The 25,140-nt window shown below is 43.5% G+C and overlaps 1 protein-coding gene across 2 annotated transcripts in view; it reads right to left on the minus strand.

Annotated features, from left to right (window-relative positions):
* Nucleotides 1-1,296: 1,296 nt before the first annotated feature.
* TBC1D15 (TBC1 domain family member 15) overlaps nt 1,297-25,140 on the minus strand; it is a 138,810-nt gene continuing 114,966 nt past the window's right edge. For both annotated transcript variants that reach the window (XM_068276671.1, XM_068276670.1), the window contains 5 exons: nt 21,110-21,209; nt 13,958-14,055; nt 8,643-8,759; nt 5,963-6,049; nt 1,297-4,272 (listed from right to left, as the gene is read on the minus strand). In XM_068276671.1, coding sequence (XP_068132772.1) covers nt 4,060-4,272; nt 5,963-6,049; nt 8,643-8,759; nt 13,958-14,055; nt 21,110-21,209 — 615 coding nt within the window. In that variant the 3' untranslated portion in view covers nt 1,297-4,059. The remainder of the gene's footprint in view (nt 4,273-5,962; nt 6,050-8,642; nt 8,760-13,957; nt 14,056-21,109; nt 21,210-25,140) is intronic.

Below are 25,140 nucleotides of genomic sequence, written 5' to 3' on the forward strand. Positions count from 1 at the left end.
CTTTCTGGCGACACCTAAATCGTCGCCCTACGCCTTTTAGTTTTCTCTATTTTCGTGATCGAAGTCGTGGCCGCGGCAATTTCGATCAAGAAAATAACGAAAACTAAAAGGCGTAGGGCGGTGGTTTATATATCATTGGAAAGAGGGGAAAGAGAGCTTTAAAATGATATGCATTTTTCCAGAGTTTCTGCACTGCTCGGAGTCCCTTTAAGTTATTGGTAAGGGGTTCTCCCAAAACTACCTGACCATTACATAAAAAGTCAAATATTTAAATATATTGATACACTATACTGAGACATAACAAAAACAGGCTCACAGGTACCGTCTGAACCCTAATGGAGAAACCTGCATCTCAAGTCATTTCAGGGGGGCTGTTAGAATGTAAGTATACTGGAATTCTAGCCTCAGGTACTAAAGTCTAGTAAAGACTCTCTTTAAGCATAGTTTCGCGGAGAGAAATTATGCAGTCATTTACAAGAAACATATGTTCCTCTAGAAGGACACACTAATATGTTTTCAGTTCTAAATGTTCCGACTGTTAGACTACGAAACGGTAAACAAAGCCAATGTTTGGAAAAAACATTGCATTCCGTGCATCTAGGGCATAAAGTATATGATGAGGTGGGTCACATGCCCATGCCCGCCAATTGTAGGCTTGGGGGTATGGCTCGCGTGATGTCAGAATTTAACTCTTTGATGTTCATATAAAAGAGGGACACAGGATGGCAGAACACTACTTCTATTTCGTCTTCTGCATGCTACCCTGCTCTCTACGATTTCTAGTTAGAATAGCTTCATGTCTGTATGCTGTAAATATATGTGATGTACATAGGACATAGGAAAGACTGTTTACACTCTGAAGAAATCAACATGTAACACAAGATGCCTGATTGCTGAATAAACCCTTAAAGGTGAAGGTGGCTGTCTCCATTCTATCTCCTGTATGCTGTCGCTGTGAATTGGAGCTTTAACCACCCTGGCGTTCTGATTAAATCGCCAGGGTGGCTGCGGGAGGGTTTTTTTTAAATAAAAAAAAAACTATTTCATGCAGCCAACTGAAAGTTGGCTGCATGAAAGCCCACTAGAGGGCGCTCCGGAGGCGATCTTCCGATCGCCTCCGGCGCCCAGAATAAACAAGGAAGGCCGCAATGAGCGGCCTTCCTTGTTTCGCTTATATCGTCGCCATAGCGACGAGCGGAGTGACGTCATCGACGTCAGCCGACGTCCTGACGTCAGCCGCCTCCGATCCAGCCCTTAGCGCTGGCCGGAACTTTTTGTTCCGGCTACGCTGGGCTCAGGCGGCTAGGGGGGCCCTCTTTCGCCGCTGCTCGCGGCGAATCGCCGCAGAGCGGCGGCGATCAGGCAGCACACGCGGCTGGCAAAGTGCCGGCTGCGTGTGCTGCTTTTTATTTCGTTAAAATCGGCCCAGCAGGGCCTGAGCGGCAGCCGCTGGCGGTGTTGGACGAGCTGAGCTCGTCCAGACCGCTCAGCTGGTTAATGAGTTGCTGGTGCCGGAGTAAAAGGTGTGTTGTGCTGTTGCCAATAGCAACCAACATATAAATTCTTACAGTAAAGGCCACATTACATGGGTTACATCTTCTTCAAACCTACTTTTTTGAGAGGCCGTCAGTGCAGGGCACTACCCTGGTCCAAAGGGCCTATCAGAAGGGTGGTAAGGGGCAGCCCAACAAACATCTTTTCAGAAAAGTTGAGAAGGCAAAAGGCGATACGGAGGCACCAGTTTTCATGCAGGTTTTTCTAGGGAATGATACTGTGCACATTTTAGATGCAGCTTCATGTTATTAACTAATATAAACAATCAAATGTAGGGTAGTTCTATTCATTGAAAACAAAATCAATTTTCTGGAGAAAATTATCAGCAGTATTTTTTATTAAGTACTTTAGCAAAAACAAAGGTAACAATTGCACCACTAAAAGTAGCTGCACTGTACTCTCGTTGTGGCCTGGGCAAGGTCACGTGTTATAATGTAGAAACACATGAAGATGCAATTAGACCTTAGGATACTGCTTAACCATAGTAGTGGCGACTACACTTCAAAGCATGTCTAAAATGTCATAAAGCATTTCAAGTCTATGACCATGCCAGTGTGTTGCTATGCTCTGCCCCTTCTGTTGGGCCACCCCCAACCAGTGCTAAAATATGCAGAAAAAAGGTAAGTTGGAAAGCACAAATTAACATACAAAAAAAAACAAAAAAAAACACAACAGCTTTTTTTCACAATCGTGTCGTCATTGCTAGATCTGCAGATTATTACATGGAGACTGATGTACGGGTGAAAACAGTGGACATAAGTCCATAAAACCTGGACATGATATTTTAAATAGTCTGGTAATAGGTGGTAGAACTGTTTAATCATCACATGAGTCTATTTCAGAGCATATTGTAATTTCTAAAAGGTTAGTCAACTAGCAATTGTGGTAATGCGAACATCTATATTGAAACTTTCCCCCCTAAACACAGGCTGTTCTGGGTTTATTAAAGGTAAATTTCTATATAGGTACTGCAAGTGACAAGCGCTAACAACTCCACAATCATTACTTTACTTGTGCTACCTTGTAGCAGTCATAGTGCAAGTTTATAGGATCACTTAAGTTCTTCAGTAATTTCCAAACCTTATTCAACCCCATTGTCACTAAAGATGGTGGTCTCTACTTTGTGCAAAATATACAAACCCCCTGGAGCTTAATGTCAAATGGACATCCTTAATATGTGTCTTTTCTCTTCCCTAATGCAATGAAAAAGCCTCAGCTAGTCTGCATGTGGTATTCCAAGGAAGTACCACTTTCTGAAACTTGAATGATTATGCCAAGGGATCTGTGAAACTGTGTAAGTGCTCAAATGTATATTAAAGCAGTACTCCTTTTCCCTTCCACGCGGCAGGCACTTCTCACAATAATGTTTTAATGGGATAATTGAAGGTGGCATTAATAACCTGACCAACATGTCCTTTAAATGATACTGCAGCAATTATTTGACAATCAGAAACAGTAAGAGGCAGATGTAATCACAGCACAAAACCTTGGGATAATGAAAAGTCGATTGTGAGGGTTGGCAGAAGCGGCTACCTGCTGATCGCACAGGGATAAGCCTACACAATGGCTCATGGGGAGATTTTAGCTTTGCATGCATGTAACTTGCATCATTCAAGGACTCCTGTGGATAGATTTCAGTACCTGAATCTTCATGTTTTCTGGACATTACAAGAAAAGCTTCAGTTTACTTTTAACTTTATTTTCTTTAATGTTATGGGGAGAAGAGTAAGGTTTCCATATTGCAGAACAGAAACCTGTCCATGCTAAATTACAAGGTCTGCATTGCTAACATCTGTCCAACCTTTTCAGATGAGGCAAGCATAATGGGAATCTCAATTAGTAAATATGGAATAAACAGAGACCAGGCACTGAAAAAGGCAATCTTAAGAAAATCTGACTACTTCTACAAAAATAATCAAAAATTCTTATGTGTAAGTATCTTCGGGCTGTTACGATGCACTTTCCACCATTCTTTGCCAATTTTAACAAATCTAATTTGGCTATGGTCTTCTACAACTAGCTATACTGCATTGTAGGTAGCTGTGTCTTATATAAATAGATAAGACAGATAAAAATCAGCTACTTATACATATAAAAATAAAGTACCGAAGCGGATTTAAATGAGAAACGCTGCATATTATGCAATGCAGAACCTCTTAGCAAATAATGCTGCCTATTGTGCAAACACTACACTCTATATAACTTGATGCTTTATTTGATAAGATTATGTTGTTACCTCACCTGCTGCCTATCAGCCAGATGGAAATTGTGGTTCACTATGTAAACGGTACCGCACTAGTGAAAGGTGGTGGAATGATACTGACAGTCTATTTTGGTTCAGCTTTTACTACAAAAATAATTAAATTCGATCCTTTGCTTGAAAAGTTTTAATGCAAAGACTCTTTAAGACGAAATGTCTGTTTTCCAAAAGTCTTCAAAATGAACACCACATATTAAACAAGTGTCTTTGTCAAGTTTTTCTAGTTGGTCTCGATAGACGCAGCTTTACCAGGAGGAAGTCGGCGTGTGAACACTTTTTGGCAGAGTTTTAGGAGTTGAAGTACTTCTTTTCCCGTTAGCAAGATGTATAGGCACAGAGCTGTTCTGAGATGGTGAGGTCTGGGGATGCTTCTTGATGCTGCAGCCCTCAGCTGTGTCACACACTGGTGAGGCAGTGCTCTTAAGGCCAAGAACTTCACACACTGCTGGAGGCAAATCCTGAGGGACAGAAACCACACATATATTGGATAAATATATATTTAATATACAACATAGATAATGTGGAACCCCAGAAAAACCGCTAAATACAGAGCCGGGATAGATAGAAGTATTATTTTTTTGTTTTATCATTTAGTAGTTCTATAGCGCTGACATATTCCACAGTGCTTTTCATAATGTATATAGACTTGTCACTAACTGTCCCTCAGAGGAGCTCAAAAACTTGTTCTTACCATGATCAGTCACTGTTTTTTGGTATGTGGTAGGGAACCAGAAAATGCGGAAGAAACCCACACAAACACAGGGAGAACATACATCTTTATGCAGATGGCGTCCAAGATTTGAAGGTAAGAGTGCTATCCACTACGTCAACAGCTTCTCCCTGTATTACCAACTTAGCTATTCTTCGACTTTACTCAGCCTGTTAAATTGCCTGGCTATCAATGCAGTTGTTCAAACGATAGCTAACCGACCCAATGTTTAAATTCTAAAACTAAGCATGGAGGTATGTTAAGTCCACTGAAACACCCCCACCCCTACTTGATAGCTTCACTCCAGGTTCTAATTACTGACGGCAGCAGCTTGTTCTTCCAGCAGCCGAACGCTGGATGCAGATCACTGACAAGTGCCTTTTCTTCTGCGAAGATCTAAAGTCTGGTTACATATAAGCCAAACTCCAGTTACCGATAAATGACTGCTGCTTGTGAAGTCAGAGTTATATAATAGCTAAACTCCGTCACCAAAATTAATTGGTTGCTACCACCATAGCCACGAATGACATGGTGGTCCATGGCATCGCTAATTGGACAATTGTGATGTGCGCCCAAATTAACAGTTTGTCCAGGACTTAGTGTCCCTTTGCACTTAAAATTTGTGTAGCCCATTTGATACAGCACCGTTAACATCACCAATCAATAAACCCAGCTCACAGATTTTAATCAATCTCACTGACAAACGTTTGATCATCTTCATCATTTTCTCATGGACTGGCAGAAATTCATGCACAAAATGAAGGTCCCACATGTGGTCACCTGGCCAGAAGAAACCTCCTTCCTGTTGCACAGACAGGCACTGCATAATTTCTGTAAGTTTGTGCCACTCTTACACAAGGACACAGAGAAGATAATAGTAAGGAATCACTATCAAATTACGCCACCTCCCATTTCACTCAAGGATTGGTAGCATCAGTCACATGACATGACCACTACTTTTGCAGTGCTGATTTGATTTAAGTATAAAGCTTTTCTATTATTGCTTATGGTTAATTCTAACTAGCTGAGAATGTAAGATATTGGGAAGTAAACACCACATGCTTCTAATTGGGCTTTAGGAGCTATCTCATACGACGTCTACAAATTATGTTTCTGTACTATTTTTCTTATCTTTAACAGAAAAAATGGGTTAAGATCCAAAAATCCTTAAAACTGGCTCACCACCAAATGAACATAGGAAATCTTAAATTATAATAACGGTTCTAAAATTATAACATTTTTATGCTTAGCTATGTGGAAAACCATCTGAGTATTCTCATTATCTTTTAAACTCTCGTGTTCTCATAATATTAACCTTTAGCTGAAAACTGAAAAAAACTGCCCAAGGGCTTTCCAGAGTGAAAACTTTCCGGTTTCTGTAAAATGCAAACATGATGCAGCTATACCTATAAAAGGTCAGGCACAATACATTATAATACCTTGCAATTCATCATCTGCAACGAGATTGCTTCTGCTTTACACAGAACATCCTTAACTTCCAGCTTCATGGAAAGTTCATTTATATGCTAAAAAACAAAACAAAATAGCATAAAACAATATTTAGTGGACACAATGCATTCTTGGAGAATATGCGGTCATAGGAAAATGGGTGCTGCAAGTTTTGACTTTAAAGTACCCCTGAAATAGTTTGTGATGGACATACTTTTAATGCTGTTTTATTTGTGGTGCTGTGACCTGACCTTCCCTCCAACGCCCCCTGTGTCCCCTCAGCCATAATCTTTGACTGAGCAGATGTTGATTATGGGTGGGGAGGAAGTGGCAGCTCGCTCTTCTCTCTGCCCATCATTAGCAACGCCCCCTCCACTCACTGCCTATAGTTCCCAATATGTGTTACAGCACACAGTGCGCAGGAGACCTGTGACGTGTGCAGGTTTGTGGAGGTTGAGCTTGGAACGGAACACTATTGCTCCAAGCTCAATCTCCACAATCCTGCATACGTTGCTGCTCTCCTGTGCACTCGCAACAGCAGCATGGGATAGCAGCACAAAATCAGCACATTACCAATGAGGCACAGTGTGCATCCAACCTTAACTACTTAAGGACCAAGCTAATTGAAATCTTCGCCCTGTTTTGGTGGTCACCTGGCTGGCAGGGAGTAGATTTCAATTACCCGCCACTGCGCTCATCCGATGTTTCAGTCAATCTCGCCACAGCTCACTGGCTCTGCCTGTCTCTATAAAGGCAGAGGCCCTGTGAGTGGGTCAGGAGCAGATTTCATTGGCTCCTGGCGCTGTCTTTCAATGTAAGCCACTCCCATTGGCTTACATTTATAGACACGGTCAGGAGCCAATGAAAACAGCTCCTGATCGGCTCACAGGAACTTTGCCGTCATAGAGACGGCAGAATGGGTGGCCAAGGATCCTGACGTGCGGCGGTGACAGAGGTTGCGATGGGTATGTGCGGCGATTCGTTTGGATTCCGCCGTTTCTGTACCAGTGGTCTCTGGTCCTTAAGGGGGCAGAGACTGCTGGTACTTAAAGGACTTACGAGGCCAAGTCCATAAAAAAAAAAAAAAAAAAAGATAGCTACCTTGCTCAGCTTGTAAGGCACGGAGGACGCCGTCCGCGCCCTCCGTGCCGTTCCGCCTGGTCCCCGCCGCTGCACAGCCCCCCGAACGGTCCCCGACCGTGCGGCCCGGGTCGGGCTCCCCAGCCTGTACCAAGATGGCCGGCGGAGCTGGCCGCGGCTGCGCAGTCCGCATAGCCGCGAGTGCGGCTGCGCAGCTCTAAGGCCAACCCCCCCGATCCACGCAACAGTAGCGTGGATCGGGGGGTTGGCCTTAGAGCTGCGCAGCCGAACTCGCGGCTATGCGGACTGCGCAGCCGCGGCCAGCTCCGCCGGCCATCTTGGTACAGGCTGGGGAGCCCGACCCGGGCCGCGCGGTCGGGGACCGTTCGGGGGGCTGTGCAGCGGCGGGGACCAGGCGGAACGGCACGGAGGGCGCGGACGGCGTCCTCCGTGCCTAACAAGCTGAGCAAGGTAGCTAACTTTTTTCATTTTTTTTTTATGGACTTGGCCTCGTAAGTCCTTTAAGTGGTTAAAGGGAATCTGAAGTAGGAGGGATATGGAAGCTGATATGCTTATTACCTTACAAACTATGCAAATTGACTGGCTGTCCTGCTGATCCTCTTGTCTCTAATATATACAGCCATAGACCCTGAACAAGCATGGAGATCAGATGTTTCTGACTCAAGTCTGACCCAGTTAGCTGTATGCTTGTTTCTAGTGTGTGATTCAGATACTACTGCAGCCAAAAAGATCATATGCAGGCGGAGAAAAAGATGAGAAATGCCGACACTGCTGTAAACTGCTTCACCAGCAAACCGGTATATTAGCTCTCAATATGCATAAAATTTGAATCCACGTTGTTGCACCATGTGTTATGAATAAACAAGCAGTTTACAGCAGTGTCGGCATTTCTCATCTTTTTCTCTGCCTGCATATGATGTCTATCTGAGCCTGAGCACGCTGATCTATCTGCATCGCACCGGATACCTGGTCTGCAACCCTCCCTGCACCCTTAGCTGCACCTTTCTACCTTACCTTCCATTGTGAGCCAAAAAGATCAGCAGTATTGTCAGGCAACAGGTATAGTTTAAAATGAAGTAAACATGGCAGCTCAAATATCTTCTCACTTCAGCTTTCCTTTAAAGAAATTGCTACAGCTTCACTTAATGAGACACTAATGTGGAGGCAGTATAATAAGGGCTTTCCAACTTAACTGACTGCATACTTGGACTGGTTGAGTGATTTATTATCCAAGGAAACCAAAGGTTCACAATGACAGCTTGACTCATGTCGACCAGCTACTCAAAGAAAACTCTGGGAAGCAGCACCCATTTATACCATGATAAATGAAGCCCATGTCCTTGGTTTGTGGATATTGTGTTATAGAATGATTTTCAGATGCATCCAAGGACCTGTGAATATCAGATATCCGCAAATCTCCTCTCGTATCAGTACGATAACAGGCAGCATGAAGAACAAGATCACAAACATAGCAATGGTGGCTTAGCAGCAACAGATATATCAGCCAAACTAGAAAGGTGTTTTTTTTTAAGATTTAATACAAGGTGCTCTTATGAAAAATAAAGATACCTTTAGAATCTCATTGAATCCATAGTTCTGCTCCATTATTTGCTTCTTCTCTGACTCCAATATAGCACAGCAAATGAGCAAATGGAAGTTTTGACAGGGTAAGCCTGTCCATATCACCTATAAAATGATTGAAAATGTTTAGAACCTTTAAATCTCCCATGAGAATGTACAGCACTGGCACTATGAAATTCATGAGAAGTCCTGTCAATAAATGGTCAGTAAAGGTAAACTTCAAAATGCTGCTTCATAACATGAACACTTCCAGTAGGCAGAAAAATCCAGACAGATCTGACAGATTTTGGACTAGTCCATCTCCTCAGGGTTTTCTTTATCTTCTACTTACTAAATGGCGGTTGCTAATTACAACTGTCAAAAGAGCAGGCAATTAAGTAGGGAGGCTGGCCGGCATCTTTATATAGATCCTTTCCATACAGTGCTTTTGTAAAGAATAAAGGAAATACTGAGATTTCCGCGTAAGGGGATGGACTAGTCTAAAACCTATCAGATCTGTCAGATTGTTACTACCTACTATAAGTGATAGCTATATAGGATAAAATCAGTTTATGGTGCATTTTACTGTGGGAAAAATCACCTTCCTATAAATGTGAAGCAAAAAAAAAAGGTTGTGTAGTACGGATAATTAATAGAACATTAGTAGTACATAAAATAGTGTCATTTTTATTTTCAGGTATATAGCTTTTTTTTTTTTATAACACTGCATCATTCTCTAATAATTGCAGTTTCCACAATACACTCAGCATTCTAAATGATTTCACAGAGCAGAGCAGGCTACTGACCCTTTGAACGTTTCTCTGAAGAAAAACCATAAACAAAGAAGAAACCTGGAGAAACAGTTGAGATACCGTATATACTCGCATACAAGCCGAATTTTTGACCCCCAAAAAGGGGGTCAAAAGTTGGGGGGTCGGCTTGTATGCGAGTCTGGTGCTGGTGATGGTGGTCCGAGCCTCCCGCACTGTCACCTCGCCCCCCCCCCCCCCCCCCCCCCGCCGCTACCGCTACAATTACCTGCCCGGCGCCGCTTCTTCTATTCCCCTCCTGTCCGGCTCCGTAAATCACTGCAGCGCTCTTCACGGCGGCTGCAGTAGAGAGAGAGAGCGGTTCCCATAGCAACCGCCGCTACAGGAAGCCGCGCTCTTCGCTGCTTCCTGTCTGATCACAGCAGCCACCGTGTAGAGTGCTACTGTCCTACGGAGCCAGAGAGGAGGGGAATAGAAGAAGCGGCGCCTGCTAAGGTAAAAGCAGCAGCGGCCGCGGGGGAGAGGGGAGGCGGGGGGGGCACTGGGGCACTATACTAGCGATACTGGGGCACTATACTAGCGATACTGGGGCACTATACTAGCTATAATGGGCACTATACTAGCTACACTGGGCACTATACTAGCTATAATGGGCACTATACTAGCTATACTGGGGCACTATACAAGCTGCACTGGGCACTATACTAGCTATAATGGGCACTATACTAGCTATAATGGGCACTATACTAGCTATACTGGGGCACTATACTAGCTATACTGGGCACTATACTAGCTATACTGGGGCACTATACTAGCTGCACTGGGCACTATACTAGCTATAATGGGCACTATACTAGCTATAATGGGCACTATACTAGCTATACTGGGGCACTATACTAGCTACACTGGGCACTATACTAGCTATAATGGACACTATACTAGCTATACTGGGGCACTATACTAGCTATACTGGGCACTATACTAGCTATACTGGGGCACTATACTAGCTGCACTGGGCACTATACTAGCTATAATGGGCACTATACTAGCTATAATGGGCACTATACTAGCTATAATGGGCACTATACTAGCTATACTGGGGCACTATACTAGCTATACTGGGGCACTATACTAGCTACACTGGGCACTATACTAGCTATAATGGACACTATACTAGCTATACTGGGGCACTATACTAGCTATACTGGGGCACTATACTAGCTGTACTGGGGCACTATACTAGCTGTACTGGGGCACTATACTAGCTGTACTGGGGCACTATACTAGCTGTACTGGGCACTATACTAGCTATACTGGGCACTATACTAGCTATACTGGGCACTATACTAGCGATACTGGGACAGACTAGGGGAATAAGGCGGCCAGCATTTCCTACCCCCGGCTTATATGGGGGTCAATCATTTTTTACTGGTTTGTTAAGTAAAAGTGGGGGGGTCGGCTTATATGCGGGTCGGCTTATATGCGAGTATATACGGTAAGTGCTTCAAAAGACAGTGCTGTCCACGACTTTATAAAGTTGCAGAGCTCAAAGAAGCTCTTTTGCATAGATGACAACAGTTTCCTAACTCTTCCTGTACTGGAAACAATAAGAGACTCATATCTGTGCTAATGTTTTATTTCTTACCTATACTACATACACATCATTATATCATACGTTTATTTTCACTTCAGATTGCCTTTAAATAAAAAAAAAAATTGATAGTGGTCCTTTAAAGAGGAACTCCAGTGAAAATAACATAAGGAAAAAAATGTGCTTAATTTTTACAATAATTATGTATAAATGATTTAGTCAGTGTTTGCCCATTGTAAAATCTTTCATCTCCCTGATTTACATTCTGAAATTTATCATATGGTGACATTTTTACGCCTTGCAGGTGATGTCAGTGAAAGTAGCTGCTGCTTGCTTTTTTGCCAGTTGGAAACAGCTGTAATTTCCTACAATGCAACAAGGCTCCCACAGTGTGATGTCAGCACCTCAGTGCTGTGAGGCGTTGACATCACACGGTAGGAGGGGTTTCACCACATCAGCCAAAGAGAGCCCCCTGATGATCCGTTTGAGAAAAGGTAAAGATTTCTCGCAGGAAAGGGGGTCTTAACTACTGATTGGGATGAAGTTCAATTCTCAGTTAGGCTGCATTTCCACTTGTGCGGTGCGAATCGCCGCGGTAAAAATTCGCATGCGGATGCGAATTTCGCATGCGGGTGTATGCGAATTTTCATGCGAAGTCGCATGCGAATTCGCATGGATGACGATGTATGCGAATTTAACCATGGCAGTGCTGGTGTGCTTTTTCCATTGTTTCTATGCGAATTCGCATGAAAATTCGCATACCCAAACCGCATGCGAATTTCCTATTAAATGCATTGTATGCGATTCGCATAGCGGTATGCGGTATGCGAATTCTGATGGCTCTGCCATCCGAATTTTTTCTGCACAGAAAAACGCACAGGAATCCTGACAAGTGGAAACAGTCCCATTCACTTGTATTGCTATGCGAATTTGCATGCGAAAAACGCATGCGAATTCGCGATAGTGGAAATGAGCCCTTACGGTTTCTTTTTAACCACTTGAGGACCACAGTGTTAACCCCCCCCCCCCCCCCAAAGACCAGGCCATTTTTGCTCAATTGGCTACTGCAGCTTTAAGGCCTCTCTGCAGGGCCACACAACTCAGCACACAAGTTATCCCCCCCCCCCCCCTTTTCTCCCCACCAACAGAGCTTTCTGTTGGTCGGGTCTGATCGCCCCCCAGATGTTTATTTTTTTTATAAATATTTATGTTCTTTTTAAATAAATGTCCCCATTTAATTATTTTTCCTAACTCCCTCCCTCTCCCCAGCCAATGACGGCGATCAGTTGTCAAAGGCCTCAGCCTATGAGAGCCGATCGCTCTCCTGTGTTCCAGGGGGACAGCCGTGTCACACGGCTGTCCCTAGTACAGCGCTGCCTTAGATCGCAGCGCTGTACTATGTTAATAGACGTCGGTTTCGTCATCTAACAGTCTCCTAGCGGCGATCGCCGATGGGAGACTGAAGGCGGAGCGGAGCCATCCAAGCAGGGATGCGCACACATCAGTGCACGTGATCTCCTGCAAAACAGGTCCGCAGGACCTTTCGCCAATCGGCGTTAGTCGGTCCTGGGGCTGCCGCCACAGCCACGCTCATCGGCGTGATGCGGTCGGCAAGTAGTTAATACTCTTACCATATGTATTCAAGCCAAAGCATGTGTAAGTGCTTTAGCAACAAGTCAGATGGACAGCCATCTTCCTACGCAAGCTTAAATAATATTTTAACACCAATACATATCTTGTTAAGGGCAACTGAATCATGTCGCACTTGAGGTTCATTTCTTATTGTTCACCACTTTAAAGGGAATGTCCAAGCAAAATAAAAAAATGAGTTTCACTTACCTGGGGCTTCTACCAGCCCCATGCAGCCATCCTGTGCCCTTGTAGTCACTCACTGCTGCTCCAGTCCCTTGCTAGCAGCTTGCTGACCTCGGAGGTCGGCGGGCCGCATTACATACATTTTTACGCATTGGCGCTAGTGCAGGAACATTAACACATACATTTTTACACGTTACTGGTTCAATGCGTAAAAATGTACGCATTGAACCAGTATTGCGTAAAAATGTATGTGTTAACGTTCCTGCACTAGCGGGAATGCGTAAAAATGTATGTAATGGGCCCGCCGACCTCCGAGGTCAGCAAGTTGCTAGCGGGGGACTGGAGCAGCAGTGAGTGACTACAAGGGCACAGGATGGCTGCATGGGGCTGGTAGAAGCCCCAGGTAAGTGAAACTCATTTTTTTTATTTTGCTTGAACCTTCCCTTTAATGCAAGTCTTATTACGACAATGCTCAGGGAAAGCAGGCGATATGTACATGTGTCCAGGCAAATGACAAATTAACTATGGAAAGTAGGGATGGTCCATGATATACAAATTATTCTGACTAGATGCAAATTCATATGCTAATGTTATGTAAAAGTATAGAGCTTAAAAATAAACCAATTAAATGCTTAAGCAGCTGTATTTGGTTAATCTGTTTTTAAGCTGTATACAGTAAATTTGTATACAAATACAAACATTTGCATAAACTCAAACTCAGGCTAAAGTCTGACCACACTGGCTGCAGGCCTGTTTCTGCAATAGAACTCAGACACTAATGAATCAGAAAAATCAGCAGTACAGCCAAGACAGCTGTAATTGTTGTAAATAAATATGGCAACCTCCACATCCCTCTCACTGCAGGAACAATTTAGCACTGAGCAACAGATGGCATGCCCTGTGGATAGTTGGGCCATGTATGTAAAACTGACTTCTCTTTGAAATATATGCACTGCCTTAAATACAGATAAGCCAAATACTGTATTTTAACAAAGAGCACAATCAGAAAATAATAGAACAACTTTGATGTCTTATCTAAAGTATTTCAGACAGCTAAATTCTAATAATCAATACTGATGACAACTAGAAAGTGACAAAATGTAATCAAAGATAGCATACTTATATCAGAAATGATGTACAAAACTTACCTCCCATACCCGAAGAATATCATGAAAGCTAAATTCCCTTTTAAACATGATCAGCAGCCAACGAAAACAAAAATATAGATAGCCAGAGTCTTGGGCTTCTACAAAGTATAAAATGACAATTGTATATAATTATTCAATAAACGCATTGTTTAGAATATTTCATTTAGGCAAACTGGAAACAAGGAAAAAGTACATTTTGATGTAATTTGCAACTATGGCACACATAATCCCATCATGTTCCTAAAAGAGTGCTGGCCTACAGCATCCTTTAATTTACCACTCAGCTGCTCACAAGCTAAATGACTGTGACCTTTGCTCAGTAAATACACAAATCTGTGCCTAACAATATTTCTTGATACAGCTTAAAATTCAATCACTTTCCTTCATAGAGCGTGGTGCATCATAAACAATGTTTCTCTTCTAAAAATCACAGTATACTTGCAATTTAAAATCCACTGCCCAAAAAAGCAAGTTCTTTAACTTTAAAGAGTCTGATTATTAAGGTGCTCTGGGGGTTGGATATCATTATAGGACACAGGTGATTAGGCTTGCTCCTTGATTTGTTAAAAGTAAGCGCTTAGTCGGCAAGTAGAGACGAGCAATGAGATGCAAATAATTCATGCTTGCATGCAAATTTTATGCGAAACGTACTCACTTCGAGATTGAACCAACCAAAGTCGATAAGAAGTGCATTTGGTTAGCCTGATTCTAAAGGTGGGTTACACACGTCAGATAAAAGTCTTTGGAAAATGAAAGATCACAGACCAATTTTACCCCCTTTCATGTAGTACGAGAGCCATACCTACACAGTCTATTCTATGGAGCTGCACTCCCCATCAGATAAAAATCCCTATTTTTAATTTCACCTCGGGTATCATTTAACAACATTATGAGCAAGTATTTGTTGTGTCCAAAAGTTATTACGTGAGTATCAGGAATCTCAGTGTTTGTGTATGTGATGGTAGATGCTCCCACCAGAACAAACCACATTATTATAACGGAGAATTTTCAGCTTAAGCTCCCTTTATTGGTGAATCCACAGCTTCTCAACATATGGCCTCAATTCACTAAGCAGTTTAGACAGATGGTTTTTATATCTCCCTACCAAAATGATTGTACAGGTAACTACTATTTGTCACACGTTGCCCAACCAGGCTTGACCTTAACGTACATAATAAAGTTTATTAAAACCTCTCCCTGTGTGGCAGTTTTATTTCATTTAGGTAATCTGCTTACAGGGATTTCCTGGAGGATAAATTGTATCATAGACCCTATTCTAAATTGTCTTGCTGTGGCATATATTCACAATTGGTCATATGAGTGAGTATTACTGCAGGGGTCTTTGCTGACCCCCCCCCCCCCCCCAAGCACAATGTACATGTATCATGGGGTGTAGCTATCCCGCAGGACTCTCACTGTTATTAGTACTGAACCAATTGGATATACAGCAGTCTGTTAGTGTCTAATCAACAAACTGTCAGTGTATCAGAATGGCCTATTAGTGTACAGTAGAGGTGTACCGAACGGTTCGCCGGCGAACGGTTCCAGGCGAACATTGGGGGTTCGCGTTCGCCTGCGCCAGACGAACTTTTCCGGAAGTTCGATTCGCCCCATAATGCACTATGAGGGTCAGCTTTGACCCTCTGCATTACAGTCAGCAGGCACATTGTAGCCATTCAGGCTACAGTAAGCCCTGGAGCCCCACCCCCCCCCCCTTATATAAGGCAGCCTCCGGCGGCCATTACAGTCACTCGTGTGCCTGCTAGAGAGAGGAAAGGGACAGCTGCTGCAGACTTTTTCTCTTAGGGACAGATTAGTTAGGTTCTAGGCTGCTTTGCTTGTTCCTGACTGATTAATATTGCTTTTAAAGCACCCAGCAACAGCTCTTTTCAGAGCTCAACCTGTACATTTTTTTTTCTGACACTTTTGTTGCATGCACAGCCTTGCTAATTGATAGTGTGTGTGCCACTGCCAGCAGCCCAGCACATTCAGTGACTGACTGCCTGTGTGTGTGACAGGGAGCTGCACATTGTACTATCCAGTATTGCATATACCCCAGTACCTGTTGTGTTTACTTAACCCACCTCATCACTGCATATACCTAGCGTTGTGTTGAGTGAACCCAGCTCACTGCATCTAAGTCTAACTACCTGTTGTATTGAGTGAGAACCCACCTCACTGCATCTTAAGTACCTTTACTGTATACTGTTCAGTGAACCCAGCTCACTGCATCTAACTACCCAGTACCTGTTGTGTTTACTTAACCCACATCATCACTGCATATACCTAGCGTTGTGTTGAGTGAACCCAGCTCACTGCATCTAACTACCTGTTGTGTTGAGTGAGAACCCACCTCACTGCATCTTAAGTACCTTTACTGTTGAGTGAACCCAGCTCACTGCATCTAACTACCTGTTGTGTTGAGTGTGAACCCACCTGGCCACCTCACTGCATCTAACTGCCTGTTGTGTTGAGTGAGAACCCACCTCACTGCATCTTAAGTACCTTTACTGTTGAGTGAACCCAGCTCACTGCATCTAACTACCTGTTGTGTTGAGTGTGAACCCACCTGGCCACCTCACTGCATCTAACTGTTTAGTTGAGTGAGAACCCACCTCACTGCATCTTAAGTACCTTTACTGTTGAGTGAACCCAGCTCACTGCATCTAACTACCCAGTACCTGTTGTGTTTACTTAACCCACCTCATCACTGCATATACCTAGCCTTGTGTTGAGTGAACCCAGCTCACTGCATCTAATTACCTGCTGTGTTGAGTGTGAACCCACCTGGCCACCTCACTGCATCTAACTACCTGTTGTGTTGAGTGAGAACCCACCTCACTGCATCTTAAGTACCTTTACTGTTGAGTGAACCCAGCTCACTGCATCTAACTACCTGTTGTGTTGAGTGTGAACCCACCTGACCACCTCACTGCATCTAAATACCTGTTGTGTTGAGTGAGAACCCACCTCACTGCATCTTAAGTACCTTTACTGTTGAGTGAACCCAGCTCACTGCATCTAACTACCTGTTGTGTTGAGTGTGAACCCACCTGGCCACCTCACTGCATCTAACTACCTGTTGTGTTGAGTGAGAACCCACCTCACTGCATCTTAAGTACCTTTACTGTTGAGTGAACCCAGCTCACTGCATCTAACTACCCAGTACCTGTTGTGTTTACTTAACCCACCTCATCACTGCATATACCTAGCCTTGTGTTGAGTGAACCCAGCTCACTGCATCTAATTACCTGCTGTGTTGAGTGTGAACCCACCTGGCCACCTCACTGCATCTAACTACCTGTTGTGTTGAGTGAGAACCCACCTCACTGCATCTTAAGTACCTTTACTGTTGAGTGAACCCAGCTCACTGCATCTAACTACCTGTTGTGTTGAGTGTGAACCCACCTGGCCACCTCACTGCATCTAACTACCTGTTGTGTTGAGTGAGAACCCAACTCACTGCATCTTAAGTACCTTTACTGTTGAGTGAACCCAGCTCACTGCATCTAACTACCTGTTGTGTTGAGTGTGAACCCACCTGGCCACCTCACTGCATCTAACTACCTGTTGTGTTGAGTGAGAACCCACCTCACTGCATCTTAAGTACCTTTACTGTTGAGTGAACCCAGCTCACTGCATCTAACTACCTGTTGTGTTGAGTGTGAACCCACCTGGCCACCTCACTGCATCTAACTACCTGTTGTGTTGAGTGTGAACCCACCTGGCCACCTCACTGCATCTAACTACCTGTTGTGTTGAGTGAGAACCCACCTCACTGCATATAGCTAGCATACCCCCGAGATGGACAAAATGGACAAACCAGGTAGAGGAAGAGGCAGACCCAGAGGAAGGCCACCAGGCACCGGCAGGTCTGTGGCTGTGCGAGGTGGTGTTGCTGTGATTTCATGCGGACCTGCCCCAAAATACAGTGCTCAGAAGAAGGCACGTGCCATCACTTCCCAAAATCGTGAGGAGGTGATTGAGTATTTAACACAGAACACTTCATCTCCCGCAGCCACCAGCGCTACAACAAGCACCACATCCGCTGCATTTGACACTTCGCAGGAGTTATTTGGTGGTGGTGATGAAATCACTGATTCCCAGCCACTACTGCAACAACAACAAGAAGGCGCAGGTACACCACCTCATACGTCTGAGTTAGGTGGCGATAGTATGGACGTAACGTGTGTGGATGGGGATGATGGTGGACCACCTGAAGTTGGTGCACTTGAGGAGGTGGCTGAGGAAAGCGCAGCTGGCCAGGAGGATTATGATGACGATTATACGGATACCACATATGTTCCCGGTAGAGGAGATGACCAGAGGGACAGTTCAGAGGAGGAGTCAGAGAGGAGTAGGAGGAGACGACTCCATGATAGAAGCATAGGGAGCTCGTCCTCAGAAACAGCTGGGGGCAGTGTCCGGTGCCATGTATCGCCAGCTATGGCCAGACAGCCAACATGCCCTTCAACGTCAGCTGCTGATGCCACCGTAGCGCCATCAGCCCAGGAGGGCTCAGCGGTTTGGAAATTTTTTCACGTGTGCGTCTCAGATTGGAGCAAAGCCATCTGTTGTCTCTGCCAGCAAAAATTGAGCCGTGGAAAGGCCAACTGTCACGTAGGGACAAGTGCTTTACGAAGGCACCTGGAGAGAAGGCACAAACAGCTATGGCAAGAACACCTGAGGAAAAGAAGCACCCCTCAAAAGACAAGCAGCGGAGAACAACCGTGGCAGCCGTCACAGGGGGCTTCTGCTGCTCCACGTTCCCATGGTATTGTTCGTGGCTGGGGGGAGGAAGAATGGATACACTTTTAAACAATTTAAAAATACAACCATCTAAACTTTCAAACAATTTAAAAATACAACCATCTAAACTTTCAAACAATTTAAAAATACAACCATCTAAACTTTCAAACAATTTAAAAATACAACCATCTATCATTTTCAAAAAATTTAAAAAAAGGGCAAAAAAACTTGCCCTCCGTAAAACATTCTTGGGAAATGCTTTCGACTTGGTTTGTCTTCCGCTGGCTCAAGGGTCCATCTGACCACAGATGCCTGGTCTGCAAAGCACGGTCAGGGCAGCTACAGCATGGGTCTCAGCAGGCTCCCACTTCGGGCCGCAATCCAACCTTCATTCCCCGCGGTGACAATGGCAGACTTGCCCTCCAGAACGGATTCCCGTTAAAGGATTTAAAGTTAATTCATTTCAAATACACAGCAGGGCCTCGAAAGTCCGCCTCCTGTATTGTTATTTTTGGTCACTACCTCGGGGCGGGCGTGCATGCCTACCTGCTGCCCTCCTTGGATGTGTAGTGGTAGCCGTTTCTCAGGCTCCACACCGGATTCCATCCCTCATTCCCCGGCCATTACCCGGGGTCACAAATGACAGACTTGCCCGCCTCCATACGATTCTCGTAAAAGGAATGTGGTGTCATCTTTGCCCACCATAACTGGTTCTCGTTAAAGGATTTAAAGTACATTCATTTCAAATACACAGCAGGGCCTCGAAAGTCCTCCTCCTGTATTGTTATTTTTGGTCACTACCTCGGGGCGGGCGGGCGTGCATGCCTGCCCGCTGCCCTCCTTGGATGTGTAGTGGTAGCCGTTGCTCAGGCTCCACACCGGATTTAAACCTCTCATTCCCCGGCCATTACCCGGGGTCACAATGGCAGACTTGCCCGCCTCCACAGGATTCTCATTGTAGCGGTACTGAACAAGTACACAGCAAGTAGAAAATGTAAATTAAAAACAAAACGTAAGCTTTTTAACAATGCCATGGAAAGTTGAGAAGGAAGTCACACATTACCTGACATCACTGAGTGAGGAAGAGCAATCACGCCATGTTGCGCAGTAGTCCAGCATGGCCGTCACTACACAAACAGCTGTTTGCGGTGCGTTACACAGTGAGTTTGGTGTGTCAGTGTGAAGCAGTACTCTAATTACACTCCCTGTTTGATGTATACACATGCAAGATGTTTGAAAGCACGTTAGGCCTGCAACTTAGCATTCAATGTGATTTCTGCCCTTAAAACGCTGCTTTGCGTCACATCCAGATTTTTCACCGGGACTTTTGGCATGTATCCCACTCCGCCATGCCCCCCTCCAGGTGTTAGACCCCTTGAAACATCTTTTCCATCACTTTTGTGGCCAGCATAATTTTTTCTATTTTTCAAAGTTCGCCTCCCCATTGAAGTCTATTGCGGTTCGCGAACTTTTCCGCGAACTGAACCTTCTGCGGAAGTTCGCGAACCCGGTTCGCGAAACGGAAATCGGAGGTTCGCGACATCTCTAGTGTACAGCCAAACTAATATGTCACATACATCACATACATAATCCCCATAGGGGACATAAATGCCTTCATAGAAGGTGGCTGGGTAAGAATATTATCACCATTAGGGTGTATGAGCAGTGCAATACAGATGCCCAGAAAGTGTGACTCAACAATTGTTTCTCCTCGTGAGAAGAGGCGTCGTCAGGAGTTTGTGATACACAACATTTATAGTATTTACAATATATACAGCTCAACCCTCCTCCCAACCAACAGATTGGTTTATTTATTTTAATAAACTTTATTATTTACGTTAAGGTCAAGCCTGGTTGGGCAACGTGTGACAAACAGATGGTTTTTAGTCTACTGATGGTTTGGTGTAATGTTTTAGACCCGTTTTTAGGCCTGGTCTAACATTCAGTAATTACACAATTCACAAAGGCAAACAAGGAGTAACCACACCCACTTTTTCTGACAGAGATTAGACCACCTGATTTCTGTAGGTAAAGTAATTCTGTGAGGTATTATGGATGGCACCTTTTGAATTATTTATGCAGGAGTTTAATTGTATGCAGAGGAGAGCTCATCAAAAGGAGAAGGATGTCAATCATAGCTACTCTTTTGTGAATTGTATCTTTTGATCATTTCCCCTGCTTTACCGACCTAATTACCAAATGATTTTGACCAGGTCTAAAAACAGATCTAAAAAATTTGATCATAGTATTTTCCCCTTTGATGCAACTGATCAAACCATCTGTAGACTAAAAACCATTTGTAGACCAGTCTAAACTACTTAGTGAATTGAGGTCAATTTGTCTGTGGAATGGCAAGATCCTCAATGATAAGTATTTAGCTGGCATGCTCTGTGAAATACTTACCAAGATAACTGCAAAACCCACTGTCCAGCAAACGCAGCAAAGTACTAAGCTGTACCAGCTGCGTCTTCATTCCTTGCATTAGTTCTTCAAAGTTTTGATGCTGAAAAATAATGATGTCAGAAAAATTGTACAATCACTGCACAAGGTATATTATTTAGTACGGCTATATGCTTCACTCATAGGTTTTGAAATGTATGATAACAGAATAGTTGACTAATCTAATTCCAATTCAATAAGCACTGGTGATATTTGATGTCCTGAAAGACAAAGGCAGGACAAAACATGTAGTCTTGGATAAATCAGGAAGTGTTATGCCTGGTACACACCATGCAATTTACTGGCAGACAGACAGGTTGAATACATAATTTCCAAAAGTTCCAATCGGATTTCTGATCATTTTTCTGATCCATTTTTGTATAGAGGTCATCAGAAAATCGATCAGAAAAACGATCAGAAATTAGATTGAACCTGTTGGAAATTACTTATTTGACCCACCTATTAGACAGGAAATTGCATGGTGTGTACCAGGCATTAGAAACTTCATTGGAACTCTTTTGCTGCTGGAGACACAGTAGAAAGATGGAGAAAAGGGATGAGAAACCCCACCAGCAGAAACATGGTGAGCAAGGATGGGAAACCCCATCATGGTAGTTACCGCTAGAAAAGGTGTCTCAACAGAATTATTATCCATAAAAGTCCAGTTGTAGTAACTAGTATGACATTTTGGAATGGACTCCACTTTTTATTGCCTAGTATTCCAGGAGTGAGAATGGAGGTGAAACTTTCCCAAAAGGTACAAAAACAAATCAGAAACTTGACAGAGTTTCTACTCTTATTCTGTGCTATCTAAAACATAATAGTTTTCATTTTTCACAAAAACCTATACAATATACAGTACCCTAATTTCTTTTGCATGTTTTTTTTAGTAATGTATTTACATAATTTAGGGTTTCCCTCTGCAGCCTAAAAGGTTAGGCTTTTGTCAGAAAATTAAATATGGTACATAAAGCATACTTTGCAGCTTGCCCCTCAGTTGCATGGATTACTTGCGAGAGGCAAACATTTAGGCCTGGAACCCACTAGAGCGTTTATGTTAGCTTTCAAAACGCTATCGATTTCCCTAAACGCTCTGCCAATGGAAATGGATGGGACAGATTCCACTAGAGCGATTGCGATTAAGGAAATTGCAATTGCTGGACATGCAGCATTTTGGGAGCGTCTCCATTGTAATGAATTGTATAGGAGCAGGGAAATCACTCCCAAAATTGCTTGCCAAGTGCTAGCGAATGCGATAGCGCTTTGCGCTTTTTAGTGGGTTCCAAGCCTCGCTGGGCGTACGAGAGGAATCGGCGCCGGAGACTTGGGCGCAGGACACAGCCAGTATATGGCTGATCCTGCTGCCGCACAAGTCCGGGCCGTGTTAATTACTATTCCCCCTCCAGGCCGACATGGATAGTGGGGGAATGAAATAATTCGGCTTCCAGCAATCGCTGGAATCCGAATTATTGTTTTAAAAGCAACTTCAGGTCCGTCTTCTGACGGCGCTGAAGTTACTCCCTGTGCCTGCGATAGCCGTAGTTCCTATTACGGCCTATGGTGGCGCCGGCTGCGCCCAAGTCTCCTGTGCTGCTGCGCCCAAGTCTCCAGCGCTGGATTTACCGTGTTCGCTCGCTGGTGGAGTAAAATCATCTGCTGCCATATTTACAGTACTTCATCCTTCCTCAGCTTCTAGCCAGTAGCACCCATCCTAAATAAAACATATCCAGGCAAGTTATCATAAAGCTACACCTGGCAAGCAACAGCTTCAATAAGCCCCAAAGAGACAACATGAAGTGGCAATGCCAGCCCCGACAGCCAGTTGCTAAAATAAAAAAAAAAATTACATAGCAGCAGTTGCAGGCATTCTATTCAAACTTTTAAACAAAGAATATGTGGAGTGATAGTACTGACCACACGTTTTTCTAGTGCTCCTGTAACTGATACTAAAGCCAAGAACATGTTAAAGGGACTCCGAGCAGTGCAGAAACTATGAAAAGATGCATATCATTTTAAAGCTCTCTTTCTCCTCTTTACAATGATATATAAACCGCTGGCCTACGCCTTTTAGTTTTCGCTATTTTCGCGATTGAAATTGCAGCGGCCGCGATTTCAATCGCGAAAATAAAGAAAACTAAAAGGCGTAGGGCAACGATTTAGGTGTCACCAGAAAGAGGAGAAAGAGAGCTTTAAAATGATATCCATCTTTCCATAGTTACATTGTATTACACAGGGCGACTTTTTCTGCTGAATGGAGCTGCTGACACTGGGGAAAGTGTCGTCCTGTGTAATACAAGTAACTATGGAAAGATGGATATCATTTTAAAGCTCTCTTTCTCGCGACACCTAAATCGTCGCTATACGCCTTTTAGTTTTCTTTATTTTCGCGATTGAAATCGCGGCCGCGGCAATTTCAATCGCGAAAACTAAAAGGCGTAGGGCAGCGGTTTATATATCATTGGAAAGAGGAGAAATAGAGCTTTAAAATGATATGCATCTTTCCATAGTTTCTGCACTGCTCGGAGTCCCTTTAAGGCAGATCTTTGTTAATAATAACCTTATGCCAAATTCACCACCTTTTTACCCATATATACTTTGTTACATCAGATGTCAACTAGATTGATAGAAGCAAATCAAATAATAAAATGTATAATAAGTAATTGGGCTCCCATGTATGCTCCTCTTTATGTTATGTAAGCATCTAGTGTGCTCACAGGAGATACTGGCCATGATGAATTAGACAGCTGCATTGGAAACTGAAGCAAGAGTAGAGAAGTTATACTGGGCCACCAGTCAGATTTCACCTGTTGAATAAAAATAGAACGGAGATGGTTTTCCTGTGTATATTGAGAAGTCAGCCCCAATCATCTTTATGTATTTAAGTCCCTTATCTTCCCACCTAAATGTTTATACTACCCCAACACATGTCAGCAGTGACAGACAACACTTCATTTAGGTCAGTAAAGAATGAATAAAAATAACATACACCTTTACAGCAACAGTCATAGTGAATTCATATCACCATAGCTCATAAAAATGTATCTCAGACGACTCAACTCACCAATTTTACAAATTGTCATCTGAAAAAAATATATAGGGGCAGGAAGCTTTATGTTACTTCACTTATGTTAAATGTCAACAGGATCCACAACATGGTTATGAATGGCCAGGGATTGACAATATATAAAAACAAAAGATACGCTGGTGTACAATGGCACAGTACAGTCAATAGTGGTTGATATTTTGCTGTTACCAGGGCACAACAGATGGTTATTTCTCAAATGTTTGTACCAAAAGTAATGAAGATGACTTCTCATGCAGTTTGTTACAATGGATGAGACTTGGAAGCATCACTTCTACACATGAAGATGCAATTTATAGAGTGAAAACACCATGTTTCCCTTGCAACCACAAAGACCACAGTCAGCCCAGTGCATTTGTTGTCTGGTATGCTGAGGGATAACTCATTACCGACTACATGCCACATGGACATATGAGAATTACTACTATGCCAACCTGAACAAAAATTGCACAAAGAAATCCAAAAATAAATAAAATAGGTACTCTTGCCAACAAGTAAGCCATTGCGAGGGTTATGCAAGCCAGTGAGAAAACTAGCAAGCTGATGGAAGCTCTTTGTATAAAGAAAAGGGGTAGCCAAAAAACCTTCACTCACATCCACAAACTATGCTAACAACCAGACTTCATAATCCTGCTGAGAATATAGCAGAGCCAGCACAATGCAAGGCTTCTCACATTCCCTCAAGTACATGGAGACACCCAAGGAGAGGAGAGACACCTGAAACAATGTGCCAGCCTGGCTATGTACTACTACTACTACTACTACTACTACTACTACTACTACTACGTTTTACTAATAAAACAAACTAAAGCATTAAACCTCAACATTTGAGCCATATTTCTTCTGTTAATCTGCCATTGAGATGCCCGTTACAAATGAGGCTGAGTGCTGTCTTAAGACTAAGGTTAAAGGT

This window comes from Hyperolius riggenbachi, chromosome 3, assembly GCF_040937935.1.
Source record: "Hyperolius riggenbachi isolate aHypRig1 chromosome 3, aHypRig1.pri, whole genome shotgun sequence".
Lineage (NCBI taxonomy): Eukaryota > Metazoa > Chordata > Amphibia > Anura > Hyperoliidae > Hyperolius > Hyperolius riggenbachi.